Genomic DNA, 18223 nt, shown 5'->3' on the forward strand with positions numbered 1-18223 from the left:
TTTAGACAGGCGGCGTACTAGCGCTGTAACTTTATCCAGAGGGGATTCGGTATTGTAGGTTGGTGCCTCTCACCCAATCCTTCGAATACTCTTCCAGCCTATGGCGGCTTTTAAAATTCTTAGAAAATTTTCATAGAAATTTGGAGGATTTTAAATTCTTATTTTTTTACGGTGGTTGTTTGATTCGCATGGTTGAATCTTGTAGTAATATTTTCTCTATTGAATCCTTTGCATTATATTTCAGAAAGAAACTACTTTTTCAAATTCTTTGGTTTTTCCGTGATGGAATCAAATAAACTTCAGTGCATAAGAAATGCTGAAGGATTGGAGTTTGCATGACTTTGCTTTTCATATTTCAGGGCTTTTTAAAATCATGTGAATGAAAAAAAGACCCTTCCATCCCCATTCTACCTAATATGGTCGAATTTACATAAAATGTTTGTCTGCTCGCGCGGGGGGGGGGGGCTGGGACCATGTCATGCGAAACCGGCTCGGTAGATTTACAAAAATCTACATTAACACTAACACGAAAAACCTTTTTTGGACCGACGGTCAACCCAACAATGTTTGTTGTTAAGCTGAAATAAGTATTACCCATATCCTAAAGCTTAAGACTTGTATTTTTTTAGAAAGTCGAACTACGTTAAGTTTGACCAAGTTTTTATTAAAAATCATTAACATGCAAAATAGAATATCAATATCATTAGATAGATAATAAAATATATTTTCGTATGATACTACAAAATATCATATTTGTTGATAGATTTCTTCTAAAAATTTGAACAAACTTTACTTGGTTTGACTTTAAAAAAGGGCCTTAAGTTTTGGGATGGAGGTAGTAACATTCGTTATTTGCAAATTTTGTAATTTCTAAATCGTGTTGTTGGAATTTACAGCCACATGGTCCGGCTTTTCTTGCTCTTCTCTTGAGCAATGTAAGGTATCTAGTGCACCGCAACAGAGCTAAATTTCAATGACAGAGATAGATGCAGAGGTCGCTTTGCCACTTCTTCAAGAGAAAAAACAAAGATTTTCTTGGCAACGAGCAAGGATGCTACTATTATTTCAGAAACAGCGCCAAGGCCGCTACTATTATTCAAGGGTAACATCCAAAGAACACGAAAAGCACCAACAATACTGGCACGCACCACATCCTTCTGTCTCGACTCACTCCCACTGCTGAATCAAATTAGCACATCAACTCGACCTTAACTCTAAAAGAGCAGCGCCTAGGAAGAAATCAACGCATTCTCAAATATCAAATCTTTCAGAAATCCAAGCCACCCTTCTTCTTCTTCCGGCCGAGAGGTGGCCGGATCACTTGCTCGAGGGCTCCCCCTCGACAGCCAATGGAACAGTGCTGGCCATGGTGCGGTACTTGAGCGCGTATAGCATTTCCAGGTAGCGGCGGGTCTCGCGCCTCTCGAGGTTGGAGACGTACTTCCAGAAGCCATAGACACCGGTGAGGGTCATCAGCCTCTCAGAGTAAAGCTTCCAGGTGTATCTGAATAACATGGGTCAAATGACAGTCTTTAGTTAGTTGCAGCAAAATGGTAAAATTCAGAAATAGAAATCAGTGACTAAAATAAGTTGCATACTTCTCCTCAATACGCTGAAGCCCTCCCAGTGAGATCTTGGTCCAGTGGCTGTGGTCTCCCTGGCACTTCTCAAAGAAGTCAACGAGCAGAGCCGAGGCCTTGTCACCCTGGTAAGGATCAATGTGGTAGCCGGAGACACCGTTCACGATGATCTCAGCTGGACCACCATATGCAGTTGCGAATGTTGGAAGACCACAGGTCATGGCCTCAATGACAGTAAGCCCAAAAGCCTCATAGAAAGCAGGCTACACAGAAAGGAAGCATATGAGATTTGAGAACAGAGATTTTTTACGAGGCAAATGATTCTGTTTATGAAACATGTAGGTACCTGCACAAAAGCACCCTTGGTGTCGCAGATGTAGCGATAGAGCTCAGCATTACGGACACGGTTCATCTGAGCGGAGATCCAGCGGACATGGCCATTCAGGTTGTATTGCTCAATAAGGTCAAACATCTTCTTGAACTCAGCCTGCTCTTCCTTGTCCTTTGATGGGTTGCCATGGTCACCACAAACAACCACAAGGTTAACAAGCTCCTGCAAACGAGGGTTCCGGCCATACAGCTCAACCAGACCAGTCAAGTTCTTGACACGGTCCAGGCGAGCCATCGAGAAGATGATTGGCTTGTTCCTGTCCTTCAGAACAAACCTGCACAATGTACTCTAGTCAGATTAGTAGCAACGCAGGCATCCCACGAATGCAGCACTTGTCAGTAAGAAACAACTCTCCACTAATTACTTGTGCTCATTGTTGTCAACATCACTGTACAGCAACTCCTCAATCTCTGGGTGCAGGGAGGTGAGCCTCCTTTGTGACTCTGAGTAGGGGAAGTAGATGGACATGTCGGCACCAGGCGAGACTATGTTAAACTTGGGGTCAAAAACATCGATACCGTGGACAACACGGTACATTCCAGGCATTGTGAATGCCATGTGAGACTCATACTGACCAACAGTGTCCTTGCTGAAAAGGAATAATTTCCATTAGATCATGGAAAGATAAATACATTTAACAACAACACTGAAATGAATATGATCAGTGAAAGTTTAGTTGTACAGAAATATTACTTTCCAGCAATCTCTTGGAAGGTACTTGTGATGATGAAGTCTGCGTGGTTCATTGCAATCAAGTCAGTAGTGAACTGGCATGAGAAGTGGTAATGATCCTCAAACTTCTTCCAATACAGGTCAGAGTTCGGGTACTTGGTTTTCTCAAGCGCATGGGCAATGGTACACTGCATACGAACGAACGACCAAGGTAACATCAGAAAACTGAACAATATGAGGTAAATATATTCCCAACAGAAAGTAAACAGAATTAATACATGAGTAACGCCCATCTTGTGTGCAAGCAAGCATGCAACAAGGTTTCCATCACTGTAGTTTCCGATGATCAGGTCAGGGTTGGCCTGCAGCTCTCCAGAAATCTCGTGCGCCACATCCTGCAGAAATGGGGAAAGTGTCAATACGATATTTGTGTTAACAAATGAGTACTGAAAAAGGTATGATGGTGAGGTTAGGTATCTACATCAGTGAAAGTCTCCAGGTACGGCCAGACTTCAAAACGTGAGATCCATTTGCGAACAATTCCATTTTCAGTTCTGAATGGCACACGAAGGATGTGAGTGTGCTCAGTACCAAGGACCTTCTCAAGACGCTGACCGCAGGTCGTGCCGGTTGCATCAGGGAGAAGCCTGGTAACCTGCGCAGGGACAAAAAAAAAGAAAAGGCTGAGTTTCATAACAAAATAGCCGAACATTTTTACTTTATCATGAGATATCAGACTTACAATGAGGATCCGTGGTGTGATGTCGAGGCCTTGCTGCTTGATCCTCAAAAGCATCTCATTCTCCATAGCGCGGACTTGATCCAAAATATAGACAACCTTTGGGGAATCGTAGCACAAAGATTAATGAGAACAAGTCTAGTCAAATGACCATGTATTCATGCCAAAACTATGCAGGATTTTACCTGCCCTCCGGTGTCAGGGTACCCCAAGACATTGGCTTGTGCAAAGTAACCATGTGGAGAGAGGATGACAACATTGAACACCATTGGGATTGTACCAAGGAACTTCTCAAGTGTGGACGGATCAGGTGCCTCAAGAAGGTCGAGGAGCAGGTGAAGGGTCTCTTGCGCACGCTTGGCACAATCACCCCAGCCCTTTTCCAACCCAAGTTCTTGGAACCTGTATTTTTCCAATCAAAAAAGCAGTCGGTAATATTAGCGCTTCCTAGTCAAGTACTTACAACAATGACATCAAAATGATCAGTAAGTACCTGTGGTGGAAGTCCGCGTACGGGGTGTCTGCTGGAAGACCAGACAGATGCTCCTCGGCCTTCCTCAGAGCTCCCTGGAGAGCACTTAGACTGCGGACTCTGTCGTTCATCATCATAGGCTGGAGGAAGCATACAAGTTTTAATACATCTTCATTATTCCATTAAATGCGAAATTCAAATAAAGATCAAAGATACAAATGAAAGAATACATTACCATGCCCTTGTAGTTGTGTGCACGGAGGAAGTTGAGCAAAGGGTACATGCTTTCCTTGTCATGGAAGAGCTTTGATGACAGGTGCCTATTGAGGAACTGCACACCGTTGCCAATGGACTTCGACAGGGAAGGACGAGGGAAGGAGGCATTGAATGGCTCAAAGTCCAGCTCAAGCACGAAGTCTTTGTTGCTGCCGAAATATAAAAGAATTACACAATGTTATCCAATATCATCGGTGTAAATGAACCAAATGATCAGTAAAGTATCCCAATTCTGTGGTGCAGTTTTTTTACCTTCCTTCCACAAGCTGTTCCTTGAACTGCAAGTACTCAGGGACACTCAACTCCTCGACAGCAAGCTCGCTCACGTTGACTCTCACATACTCCCAGACACCAGGCCTGGGGCGGATGGCAAGTGCAACCCATGGGGAGATGACGATTGCCTCCTGTATGATATACAGCAGTGCAACTGATTACAGCAAGAAATAAAGTGAAAAAGGGATACTGAAGTCCAATGAGAGGCCAGATGCAAACCTGCGCTGCCCTCAGTACATCCTCGAAGGCGCCGTCCTTGAGCTTCTCGCGCTCTGCTTCAGGGATTGCAGTGTTGTACTCAGCGATGATCTGGTGGGGCTGCAGCATTCCCTTTCCAAGGTTGACCAGCCTGCACAAAGAATTATCATAATTCAAAACACATAAGATCCACCGGTATTTCTGTACATAAGAATTGGAAATTGCATTCAAAATGTGAAAATAAAAGTCGTTTTGAAGTTGCAATTGAATTTAACAAAATTGTAACAAGCTCTCCACACCACCCTGATGAATAAGAAACATGGCCCTGGCTATGAGATTCAGTTAGACTTTATGCTACATAGATCCTGTCAGATCTAGGCATGGACTTAACGAAGTTATTTGAGAGTCAGTCTGATCTTATGCTACATAGATTTTGTCAGTTCTAGGTATGTACACCCAATTGGGACACCATATTCAGGAAGTCTTAGCACCTGGAGAGTACGGAATGTAATCATTCTATCTAGTTGCACAGTATTGGATCTAAGAATGCACATGCAGTCAGATCAGATATCAGTTCACATAATTTCGAAAAATCAGATGGTGTGTCATCACTATTCAGTACTAGGGCAGAGCTAATTAAGTACTATCTAGAAATTTCCAGTAGCGCAAGGAACACCTGACATCGTCATCAGTAGATTTACTTACAAGCTGGCATAAACATATAAAAGAAACATGCTAAGGGCAAAATGTATGGTTATTTCATAAGAGCAGACAAGAGGAAAATCTGAATAGACAGGTTTGTTTCATGACAGTGCCGAAACTGAACGGAGGGAGTACAGCACAAGGAAATCGGGTCAAACCTGGTGAAGACGGCGACGAGCTCATTGGGGTGGGCGGAGAGGGAGTCGCCGATGCGCTCCCTGACGCTGTGGAGGCGGCTCAGCACACGGTCGCCGGCGGCTTCCCCCATTGCTCAAACCTGCACGGCAGATCAGCGAGAGCTTCAGTTCAGATCATATAACCCCATAAAATAAATCAAGCCAGAAACCCAGGAACAACACCCGGTCTTCCCGGACACACGTCTGACATTCTATCAGAAAACACCGGCAAGATTTGAGAAACATGCAAAGAACATATGAACCAGAACTGGACAGAAATTGCAGAAAAACTAAAAAAGAACCGACGCCGCCAACTAGAGGATTGAGAGGCATACGAGAATCAAGACGGAAGAAGGCTTGACAGGACTGATGAGTGGTGAAGGGGAAGAGTGCGCATTTATACAGATCTGAGGGTAGAAAGCAACAAGAAATCCCAGTGGCCTCCAGGCAACAAGTTCTTAGCATCTTGCTCCCGCCGACACCGATGGCTTGCATGAGCTCCAGTAGCCGTCCGTTGGAACCGAAGCTTGCTGGCAAGGACAAAGAGTGACGCATGCGAGAACCTTCTGGACATGAGATGAGCGTGGGGTTTCTTTCTTGCAGGCCATGACAAGGAAATTAACACTAGCCGTGGGAGTTAACAGAGAAATAATCTGAAGCTAACCATGGCTATTAATTTGCACAAGAAAGAAAGAACCGTCAGTGTGTTCCCCGGCTCTCCGATACAGACAGAAGCACATGAGAAGGAACGGATAAGACAATAGAAGTTGTCAGAGGGAAGCAAGAGAAATGATCAATATAATACTAAGTATAATACTTTAGCTAGATCTAAAATGCTATCCACTTGATGACTTGGAACTGAAACCTTAAACCCAGAGAATGATGAGAGCTTGCTAGGACCGCAGATCCGGAAGCTTCCCCACCAGATCTCTGCAGGTGGATGCCGACACAGATCACACCGTCAGAGAATCCACACCATGAGTGCTGCTGCTATCAAGTACTATCAACTATCCCCCTAGTACAAGAAACCTGCCTAAGATCAAAGCACAGGCTGCAACAAATCGAGCCCCACATTTTTTTTCTCGCTCGTGAGTCCAAGAAAATGAGCAGAGTTATAGCTGGTCAGTTTCTAAATTCCCACCGACACCATCATATTCGATCAGGCATGCATCGACATTACATTAGCAGCAGAGTTTTTAGCTGCAGTGAGTAAGTTGTACCAGCAGCGAAACTGGCAGAGCATTGTTCTATAATCAACCAAGACAGTAACAAAGCATCATTGACAGGAGAAATGTTCCTTTTACCTTCCGCTTCTTCAGAAGAACCCAACAAACGCAACGCACCACGAGGAAGAAACCGGGTGAACGCAAAATAGTGAAACCAGGTGAACGGGAATGGATTGGTGTGAGGAGAGTTGTGCCCCGAGACCCCTATTTATACACGGATTGGCAGGGGGCACGCACCATCTTCCTCCCCTCGTCATATAAAAAAATGTCGAGTGAGGCTTGCGAAACAATTCAGTGCATTTGCTTTGCACTGATCCAATTGATTTATTTGCATGTATTGTTCTGTGCAGAGATAAGGCCGTATTACTCGAATGTAGCAGTGCTTATCTTGGGGAGGTTTCTTTTGCATTCAAGCCTTTTGGCATGGTTTGGGGAGCAAGCTACGGATCAAATAAAGTGCAAGATCATAATTTGGGCCAAATTACTGTTGAGGATTCGCTAGCACGTCAATGCATATCACTCGGTACAAAAGGGTAACAGGACGCCCCCTTCAGTTTCTTCATGTAACGCGCATGTAGTTCTAAAAAAAAAATGTAACGCGCATGTGTATTTTAAATTTAATTTTGACCATCAAAATAATAATTATAATAATAGTACGGAAAACCACCTTTGAACTTCGGAGCATATGCTCTTGGTACCCGAGAAAACATTTTAAAATGTTTAAAAATCTAAACAAAAAATTGGCGCGTGTATGTAGAAATTATATTTATGCACGCCAAGTTTTGCGAAAATTTAACATCTTTTTGTGTCCTGTGTGAAAAAGATAAAGAAAAATGTTTTGTGAGAAGCTATTTTTAAGCACCAAATTTTGTCTTTTTTGCACACGACACAAAAAATGTCGGTTTTCCACGAAAGGAGTTTATGAGCATTTATAATATCAAGATGTACGCGTCAATTGTTTGTTCAGAATTTTTTTGATATCTTGAACCATGTTTAAATGTTATTTAAAAAAACGGGAGCATATGCTCCCGGGTGCAAAAAAACGCCTCACACATAATAGTATATTAATATGTTATTTGCATGGCTCACCAACAATATCCTTAGAAAAAATAGGCATAAAATCAGTGTATCACTTTGTTATCATATAACTCAAGTGTCCATTTTCTTACGAATGACACGTCACTTTCCGAAGAAAAAAAGATCTTTTTGGACCAAAAATATTGATAAAAAAAATTGACTGTAGTGTCTCTGCCTGATTAGTGTAGTCTTCCCTGACATCTTCTGCGTGTGAGCACCATGGATTCCTCGTGTTGGAGCTTGAGTTTGTGAAACCGAGCTCCATGAGATACCCGAATCTCTAGGAATTTGAGCAAGGTTGCATGATCTGGATACAGCGGGCTCCAATGAGCCTGGTGCTCTCATATGTTGGTAGTGAGAGGTTGGTGGATTTGCAATTTTATTGTTTAGGTTGTTTTACACTTTTGCACATCGTATATTGTCTTCTTCGTTGCAACGGTTCTAGGTGTATTGTAAACAACAATTATTTTACTCATGTTCTGGATGTGTCTTTGTATTGTTTCATACTCTAATTCTCTATTGTATAGTATACCCTTTGTTTTCATTGGTGTGTTCAGAATGTTACAACATTTTTGCAACTTTGTTTTCATAAAGTAAGAAACACATTTCAACGATGCTGCATATGCATATCTTGTGTGTGGCGTTTTCATGTTGTAATTGTTGTTTGGGTGAATTAGATTTCACATTTAAGTGAGAATGGACGCCGGGAGGCGGTCGGTGGGGTTGATGCCCATCCAACCAATCTGGCCATTTTTCTAAGAAAAACAAATCTCAACTCTCACTTATGGAGTATCATCGAGGATTGTAGTCATATGAAATGCTTGCATCACTTGGGAGTAATTAGTGTTGAATTTTTATTGGGCATGATAGTTATTTTGCACTGGCGTCATTTTCTTGAAGTGTTCATTTGAAGAAAAGCATGTGTCGAGTATTGCTGAGTATCGAAAAAGCTAGACTTACGTAAATCAGGTTACGAAAAAATCCTATGGGCATACATGGTGAGAGTTGGTTGGTTTGTTTGTTGCTGCCTTCCGTGAATTTAGGGACGGGAATGCCAGGCGTGGCTCCACGTTAGCCCGTAAGTTGATTTCCGTAGAAATTAACCCGTAGTTGCAGTGTTACTCGCTGAGTATCTTGCTATCTTCTATCCCTTTTGTTTTACGAGATTTTTGCTAAAATTGGATTTACGCCTAATTCACATCGAGTAGACCCTGTTATTGTGAGAATTCTTAATTCAATAGTTGTAGGGAGCCACACGCACTACAGAAATGAGAAATCTCCAATGTGTCAAAAGATTGAACTTACATCACCATTCTATGAAAGAGTGATACATTTTTAAAACTCACAGATCATTTTATTTCGTATGTCAAAGTTCTTATCTTTTTGTACATTTATTAATTATCCAATTGATATTATACCTTATAAATATTTTATCAGAAGCAAACACCTGTTTTTGTGCTAACACAAGACCAATACAACTTGAGTACCTTGTATATTAGTCTATTCATTAATTTGATCACCAACATGCTCTAGTCCAAGGGAACTTACATACGAAACTGGTTCCGAAACATAGATCAGATCGTATGAAACAAATTGCAATGACTAGACAAGAGGGGTCCCGAACTGGCCACTTGACTTGAGAGCTGCCATATACGAAAACAGAGGGAGCTTGAGGGATTAGTCGGTAAGCAGACGGCATTCCTGTTTCTTCCAGCAACATAGGAATCCTGTGTGCACACAGCACACGGTTCTTGACATACCAGCTAGAGAGCAACTTTTCCGTACTCGAAGGGACAGGGCTCCTGCCAAAGGACGGAAGTTAAACCATGCGTGAGTCACTAAGTGAGTAGCATTTCCCAACAAATTATTGGATGCTTTGCTCCGAATGATGAGAAATCTTTGGGAGATTGGTCGGAGCTGGGATTTGCTTGGATTGGAAGCAAGTGTAGGCCCCATTTTATCTCATGTGGATCTGTACTTATAACCAAACTAAACCACATTATTTGCTTGGTTTTGAAGGATTTACTTTCTTTCCCCAATACCTTTACGTTAATCGGTATGAAATAGCTGTTATTTTTATTTAATTTTCATGGTGCCTTGTCAACTTTTAAATGGCTCAATTGTCGTGCTACAATGTAGATGCTAATAGTAGATCCAACATTTTTTTTGGTTCAGTGATGGACAGTTTATAAACATCTTTTCTATTTGCAACCCGAGTGCTCTTCATTTCGTTAGTAGTCGATTTTTTTGGTTCATTACATATATGGTAGATCATTGTGCCGCTTGCTTTTTTGTGTCAATCCCTTATTTGGCACAAATTACATCCCCAATTATACTACTACGTATTTACATGTGAACTCCAGGAGAGAATCAAACGATCTTTCTCTCATAGGGCACCAGCCTTCCGATGTTGGTCTCCGGTGGCTCCCTTCGCCGATGGCTGCCGGTACTGGATGGGGGGGTCGTTGAATCTCGCGTGTGTGGACCTGTGTAGCTCTAGGCTTAGGGCCTTTGTAGCTTAATTTTTTTGAGCGGTCGACATCCTGGCTCTGGCGAAGGAGACATCGGTGATGAATAAAAGTGTTCCAGATTCTCTCTGGTGCGGTGTTCTACTCTGTTGTTGGCGATGGATCTAGGTGGCAGTCTATTCAAGCGGGCATGGCGTGGCGGCGTTGGCATCCTTGTGGTGGACTTCTGTCCTCGGGCTCGTCGTTGCGACGGGGTGCTCGCTCGAGCATCGGAGTAGAGCTCGGGAGGTTGTTAAGGAGTGCTTGCAGATGATTGTCTATGTTAGTGATAGCTTGAAGATAGTGATTCTTGTGTTGGGTTTGTGGTTCGAGGATGGCAAGCATGGTTTCCTCCTTCGACATCGTCGCGTGGGGGTGCTAGATTTCGAGTTTGATGGTGTGTCTGTGTACTGTCATGTCCAGATTCGTTCAACGGTAATAGCTTTGCCTTTCGGAAGCTATTTTGGAGGTCCACAAAGCTACAAATCAGTGATGGAGCCATGTCGAGATTGGATGAAGAGGTGATATGTCCAATGTCTCTTGGGTGGCTGCTGCATTGGTGTGGGAGGCGAGTGACCGGCGTTGGTATTTTTCTTAGGGGTTTGTTTGGTCTAGATTGTAATTTTCCATTTTGGATGAGAGTGCTTTTGCAAAATCTAGGGTTCTTCTATCTTTTCAGTTCTATCTTGTAACTTGATATTTTATTCTATAATGAAACTCATACTACTGAACAAATTACTAGCCTTGATACTGCAAAAGTACATTTGGTATATATTGTTAACACGTATATATATATTGTAAATTATATGTCAAAATATGAATTATAATAAATATTCTACTCCATCCAGTCTATATTAATTCATTGATTTACTACATCAGTGACAACTAATGTGGATCCGAGGGAGTAGGAAACAATCGAATGTATAGGTGTCATCTTATGATTGGAAGAAAAATCAACTTATGTTGAACGGAAAAGCAACTAATTGTCAAATAGACTCCTCGTGTCAAGCTAGTTACAAACTTGCAAGTAAAATCATGTGAAGTAAGTTAGAGCGAACTCTGAAATCAAAATAGGGTCTTCAACAAAGAAGTCGCCCCACTGCTCGAGACGGAAGATTGATTGACATGGGTCCATGTGTACTCTATTAAATAGTAGTACTAAATAAAATAAAATAAATATGGCACAAATCTTACGTGTATAGCATATGCAAGCATGTGCATGTCAAGTTTGAACGTAAAATACGGGAGTATGTGTGAAAAATACAAAGTCTATTAAGGAATAGTACAATAATGAACGAGATTTTTACTGTACAAGAATACAAAGTTCTATTTTCACTTTTCTGTGTAGGCCGCAAACAAATGTGGATGATTTATATCAGTTTTCTGAAACTTTGGAATACAAATTTTGAGATTTACACTAGGCCGGGGCCGTGGCCGGCCACCAAACTACTCTGTCCTCCATTTCCTTCTCCGTTGTAGCAATTGCGGGACGTCGTGAAACCGGCGAGCTAGCCATGGAAACAGTTGTCAGCACGTTAGCCTGATCGCACGGTCAAGGAATGAATACTACTACCTTGCCTGCTCTGCTGGTAGTGCCGTAGTGGTAGCACACACACATGCATATTTGAACGTAAAATTGTCGATCATGCAACGCGGCCGCCGTGGTTTCGCAGCCAGACCGGTGAACCCACGCCTATACCTGCGGGCTGCCGGTTCCCATACTTGGGTTGGGCGCACACAGATTTGGTCTACCGGACAGTCAGCCAGTGGATTACATTATGAAATTACGTGTTTCGCAGACATATTTCGATGCTCCTCCTCACAAACACAGCCTACGTGTAGCTGCGTTTCTCAATTTACTATTCCGAAACCTTGTCGCCCATTTCCCGCGTCACATGTAATGGTGCTATCGTGAAAAAGAAGGACCGGATTGAGTACATTCAAAAAAGTACTCTAGTACAGTACGGAGTAGACAATAGTTTGTGAGGAGCAAAGTTCGTTTCCTCGCAAAATCCATGGATAAAATCTCTCGAAGAACAAAATCCAGCATCCTGAAAAATAAATCCTATCTCAATATAACATGACATGCAATTGCATGTTCTTGAAAAAAAAGCATCCTGAAAATTAAGTAGAGGGTCACTCACTGATGGATATTGGATAAGTCAATTGTTTCCTAAGGCCTCTCCCAGTGATAAGCGCTCTCAGAACGTATTATATGCAAACTACTGACAAGTCACCGTACTGAATGTGAAAAAGTGTGTAATGCTTTGATCCCTTTTCTTCATTTTTCCATTTCTTATTCCGGTTTTTCGATTTCTTGCTTCTCTTATCTTACTTTCCTAGTTGTTCTAAGTAATGCGCTGTTTCTTATTGGTAAGCTTGCTTTTCGTCGAATGTCTCTAAAGAGATTTTTTTACAAATATATCCCTTTGCACATCGTAGTCATCGAAAATATCCTCCGAAACATGACGCCATTTTGCATAATACATCAAAATTTATGTTTGTTAATTTTTCTAACAACTAGAACACATAACACATGGTCATCTCGAAGGATTTTATTTTTTACTACCTCCGTCCCAAGGAATAAGGCGCACGCGCATTCCAAGACGAACTTTGACCATAAAAATTGAGCAACAAAATCTTGATTATATTGTATGTAATTAGTATCGTTGGATTCGTGTTGAAAAACACTTTCTAATGATGTTAATTTCATACAAATAATCTTTATATATTTGAAGTAATTCTTAGTCAAACGAAAAGCACGTAAAACGAGGGCGCCTTATTCCTTGAATCGGAGGTAGTAAGATTTATATCATTTTATTTATTTTTTTCAAAACGAAAAAGGCGATCCATCGCCGGTGATAATCAAATGACCACCGGCGCACCAATATAGTGTTGCGCCGGCCGTAAGGGGGGCTTAGAGTTTTGCCCTGGCCCGAACCTGGTCGACCCTTACACCCGACACACCAATTTTTTTTGTACGCTGGTGGTATTTAGGCATCACCGGCACCCCTAAATTTGGTGCGCCGGCGGCAAATAGCACCGGCGTGAACTTTTTTTTTACGCGCCGGCGGTAATCTTGGGCCTATAGATGGTTCCTAGCAGTGATGCTCAGCACTGCCAGAAATGGGGTAAAACCATCCTCCAAAGTAGTGAAGTGAACAAGTACGGTAAGTCAATAGGTCATATGGGTCGACCTTACTATGAGGCAATGAGTTTACAATGCTGAAAGAGTCGAGATCGCAAAATAGTTCTAGCCGTCGACTCTTTGATTTGGTCGACTAGGAAGGAGGATTGCATTATGGTTAGGCCGGGGTCTGGAAGATATCCGGGAGCTTCTTCTTCAAGATTGTAATACTTGTACAAAAAGTAATATAATCTGATTCCCGCTCTGGAAGAAATAAATAACACCCCCAATATAAATGCAAGGCTCAAACTACTCGCATGATAAATCAGTTAAGAATAACTTCATCAACCTATAATTTATATATTTGTTCACACATGGTAGTTTTATAGTGTTGCTTTCATATATATCCACGTTTCAAAGTAACTTTTTGTAGGTTTATCCTAAGTCAAACTTTTCTAAGTTTGAGCGAATTTAAAGAAAAATATGTCAGTATCTACAATATTAAGTTAATGTAGTTTGAGCATATATTGTATTGTATGCCGAATCTAATGAAATTAAATTAGTGTTGTAGACATTGGTATATTTCCTATAAGCACATTCAATCTTAGAATAGTCCGACTTAGGACAAACCTAAAACTTAATTTGTTACGGAGGAGTATGATGTTATCCCACCATTCATTCCAAATACACGATGTCTTAAATATGATGTGTGCAACCTTTCTAGACTCTGAGCGTTTTTATTTATACTCGTATGTTGATAATAAAATTATATATATTTGAAACCACTTTCTACTACAAATCATGTAGTCACATTTACCTCCTGGTGATATCATCACCAGGAAGACGTATCAGAACCTTGCTACTCCTACAGCTTTCTCCCTATAGCGGAGTCTCCTTTCCCCACCTCCCTCGTTGAGAGTCAACCGATGGCGGCCGGGCCGCGCAGACCGAAGATGGACTAGAGAGGCGCTGGAGTTAGGGATGTACATAGTAGTTGTAGGTCTAAGGTGTTTCAGTGGTTTGCCGGTCTTCGGCTTGTTGCCCGAAGGTGGATGCTAGATCCGTTGGCCAGGATTTGGCTTCGGCTGGTGGCTACCTTCATACATGATTTGGCCAGGATTTGACTTCGGCCCGAAGGTGGATGCTAGATCCGTTGACCCATACATGAAAGAGTCAATATGGAGGCATCAAAATGGCAGATTTTGTACGGAAGATACATGTGAAGACTAAAGAGTTGATTGAAAAGAAAGACAAGAACAATGCTGCAAGGGTGAACAAGAAACGCAAGGAGATATTGTTCAAGCCTGGTGATATGGTCTAGGTACATTTTCGCAAGGATAGGTTCCCGAAGCTACGGAAGTCCAAGTTGCTTCCTCGTGGTGCTGGTCCTTACAAAGTGCTTGCCAAGATCAATATAATGCCTACTCTATAGATCTTCCAACTGATGAGTTTGGTTTCAGTAATTCTTTCAATGTTGCTGATTTGACACCATATGACGGAGAAAACCTTGGAGTGTTGAGGTCGATGCCTTTTGAGGGGGGAGGGGGGAGATGATGAGGACATCCCAACCGAACTACTACCTCCGTCATTGCAAGATGAAGACGATGTTGCTGTCAAGCTCAAGTCTAGTGAAGTTAGGATTGGACCTATAACAAGAGCTCGTACGAAGCTACTAAAACAACAGGTGAACTTGTTCCTAAATGGTACTTTGATTGATGAGAACTTTATACTGCCTATGTCTTGTTACTTATGTATGATCAGGAACGAAGAGGGAGTAAGCATCACACGAGGAGGAGAGGAGCAGCTGGACATGGTGTTGGATAAGAAGACATTCCATGGACGCGCGAGGGAGGAGCGGGAGGCATGCGCGAAGGAGGAAGATGAAGTCCAAGCCGGCGCTACGCTCGGTGCGACCGTCCGCCACGCCGGCTGGCCCGGCCCCATGCCCGGTCAGACCGGCCTCTAGGCCGGATCAGCCTGGCGCCCGCCGGCTCCTGGACCGGTGCCAAACAGGCACGATCCAGGCGGTCTGGACCCCTTGTCCGGTCACCACCCGACGTCAGGTCCGGTTTTAACCGGCCTGCCCGGTCCCTAGCCCGGTCGAACGGCCCCCAGGCCGGCCGTGTCCGAGTCAGTCTCGACCAGATCCCGATCTGGGTCGGTTATTATTGTATTTTCTCGACTTCTGGTCATCCTGAACCCCTATATAAGTTTTTCCCAGGATGCCCCCATAATAGTTTTAGACCACTTTAAGATAAACCTAGTTCATAGTTGTTTGCTACGCAGAACTATTGATACCAACACTCTCCAATTCGTTTTGATCTGGAGTTTTATGCTACTGAAAGTTTGTGTGATCTACTGTTTCATTGGGGATTAGAAGATTGCAATTTACCGCTTCGTGGTCGGCGGCTACGTGCGCAAGTGTGTGGAGTTGCGAATATCTTGCAGGGTTGAGAGCTGTTGCATTGGCAACAGGAATCAATCGAGAGACTTCGTCGGCGTCATACAAGTTATCTTCCACTATCATCGATTTCATCCGCTGTGTTCATCTTCATCCACCTCGCTTACTGAGAAGATCAGGCAACCCCTTATCATATGGAGTTCCCCCTCCTGTACTCGTGGTGAACTAGAGTTGGGTGAGCTGCAGACCGTCCGATGTTGGGCGATGAATATGATCCAGGGAAGTTTTCAAGCTACTCCCGGGAGTTCCTTCACGGCAGCCCGATGCTTGTTGTCGTCTCAGATAGTCGAATGGACCACTCCCACATCGCTCATTGGCTTCCAATTCTCCCGGCTGGCGGACGATGGCACTTTAGCCTCCAGGCCGGTATGCCACCAAGTAGGCCCCTCTGCTCCAGCATAGCTTGCTCCCGTCATCGCGGCCCAAGTGGTCTAGTCCCCGGGATGTCAGCAAGGTGGAGAAGGAGTAGGACCCGATGGCGTGTTCCAGTTTTTATCTATGGTCCTTTATGCGAAAAGTCTAAGCTTTGTTGTAATTTTAACTTTATGTTAGTCATTCATGTAAATTGTAACTCCACTCCCAGTGAATGAAGCTTCGAGGCCCTTTGGGCCTACCCTGTTAAAAAAAACTACGATGATATCCCACATTGTCTAAGTTATGCATGTCGGGAAGAGGGAGTAACATCGTGTCAATGCTAGATCATACTTCCCCTTCCTTTGGTGAGCTCAATTGCAACAACCGGAAACTTTATTATTTTACAAAATTATGTCAGCCAGTTCTACACATTTGTCATCACATACTCCCTCCATTCCAATGAATAAAAAGCCTTTGTTTTTCGTGCTTTTTCTTCAACCAAACATTACTCCAATTATATAAAGATTTTTGGTATAAAATAACGTTATTAGAAAGTGTTTTTCAATGCGAATCCAACAACAACGAATATGTACGGTATAATCAAGATTTTATTGCTTCATTTTTTACCAAAGTTCGTTTCAAAATAGTGTGCGCCTTATTTTTAAAATAGAGGTAATATATAATAAAAAAAATGTTTAACATGTTACAATCGATTACATTCTATCAGTGCTAGATCATACTTCCCTTTCTGCGGGTGCAGCATACCCCAGGCTGATGCATTGACGAAGTAATATCGCCATGTTACCTTTATGCGGTGATGTTTTTTTCTCTGGTTGATAAGATAGATATGAGTGCTTAACCACAGATTGGCCACAACCTACCTTTTCTGCCTTCATCTTTTTTTTTGCGAAACATAGTGCAGACGCAGATGGTCACATATACGTAGCTACATTCATTCCTATGAACGCACGTACGTACACCCTACCCTATGAGCACTTTCGAGAGATTAAGTCCAAGAAACTCATTCAACGGGTCTTGAAATTAACGAAGTCACCACGGGTGCCTCGCTGTTGACGGGAACGTCGCCTCCCACTGAAGAATATTTCATCTATTAATAAGACATCAAAGTGTTAAATCTGAGATTTGGACTCTAGTAAATTGGGGTACCACTATCCTTTTAACTATCCAAATACAGGTTGGTTCTCTTTCCGCCTTTACCGAAGTGCTAGATCTGAATAGCACTCTTTTGTTTGCTGAGTATGTACGCATGCATATCAACTGTCCATCCTTATCCACTTAAATCTTGCGCCACATGATTTACTCCATAGTTTCTACATGGTCAGCTTCTTTGTTTCTCTTAAAAAAAAAGACCAAGAGAAAACACAGGTTCTTTGGTGAGGGAAAGTGTTGACTTAAATATTTTCACAAAAGTGCAACTATGTAATACAATCCAACATGCCTCCGGCCTTCACAAGGTTTCCCAGAGAAAACACACGCAAAAACTTATGGGCGACCTTAGAGCATCCCTACTCGTCTCCCCGACGAGGCCCCCGATTGATGTTTTTTCCATCCGGACGGCGTAATTCGGCCCAGTCGCGTCCCCGGTTCCTCGTTTTCGTCCGGATTTGGCCCTAAATCCATCCGGCGAGCCCACGCCAACCCCGGTCCCCCGAGGCGCGTTCGGGGACTCCGAACGAGTGAAAAGCGGGGAAGGGTCCGCTCTGTCGGCGACTGGACACACGAACCCCACTCAAAATCTCTCACACCCCTCGTATCTCTCTCGCCGCCGTCACCACCCCGCCGGCTTGTTGCCCAGATTCCGCCGCCCCTCCTCCCCCACCTGCCTATATTCCGCCGTCTTTCGACGACGACCTATCTGGCTGCTCCTCCGCCGGCCTGTTTTCCGACGACGGCCTACTCCTCGTCGTTTGCGGCTCGGGTTGCCTCGACCACGCCCGTCAGGTGTTCGTCCATTTGCCTCGCCGGCCATGG

General features: G+C 43.1%; 1 protein-coding gene across 1 annotated transcript; it reads right to left on the reverse strand.

Annotated features, from left to right (window-relative positions):
* Positions 1–1102: 1102 nt before the first annotated feature.
* Positions 1103–6872, reverse strand: LOC124698555 (sucrose synthase 1-like). The gene is made up of 15 exons (XM_047231041.1): positions 6784–6872; positions 5462–5580; positions 4623–4752; positions 4383–4534; positions 4090–4279; positions 3876–3994; positions 3568–3784; positions 3386–3481; positions 3125–3298; positions 2922–3038; positions 2665–2831; positions 2336–2560; positions 1927–2245; positions 1599–1843; positions 1103–1504 (listed from the first exon to the last, which is right to left on the reverse strand). Exons 2-15 carry the CDS (start codon positions 5569–5571, stop codon positions 1318–1320), a joined length of 2448 nt encoding a protein of 815 aa, XP_047086997.1. The 5' UTR covers positions 5572–5580; positions 6784–6872; the 3' UTR covers positions 1103–1317.
* Positions 6873–18223: the final 11351 nt, after the last annotated feature.

Source organism: Lolium rigidum, chromosome 3 (assembly GCF_022539505.1).
Source record: "Lolium rigidum isolate FL_2022 chromosome 3, APGP_CSIRO_Lrig_0.1, whole genome shotgun sequence".
NCBI classification, from domain to species: domain Eukaryota; kingdom Viridiplantae; phylum Streptophyta; class Magnoliopsida; order Poales; family Poaceae; genus Lolium; species Lolium rigidum.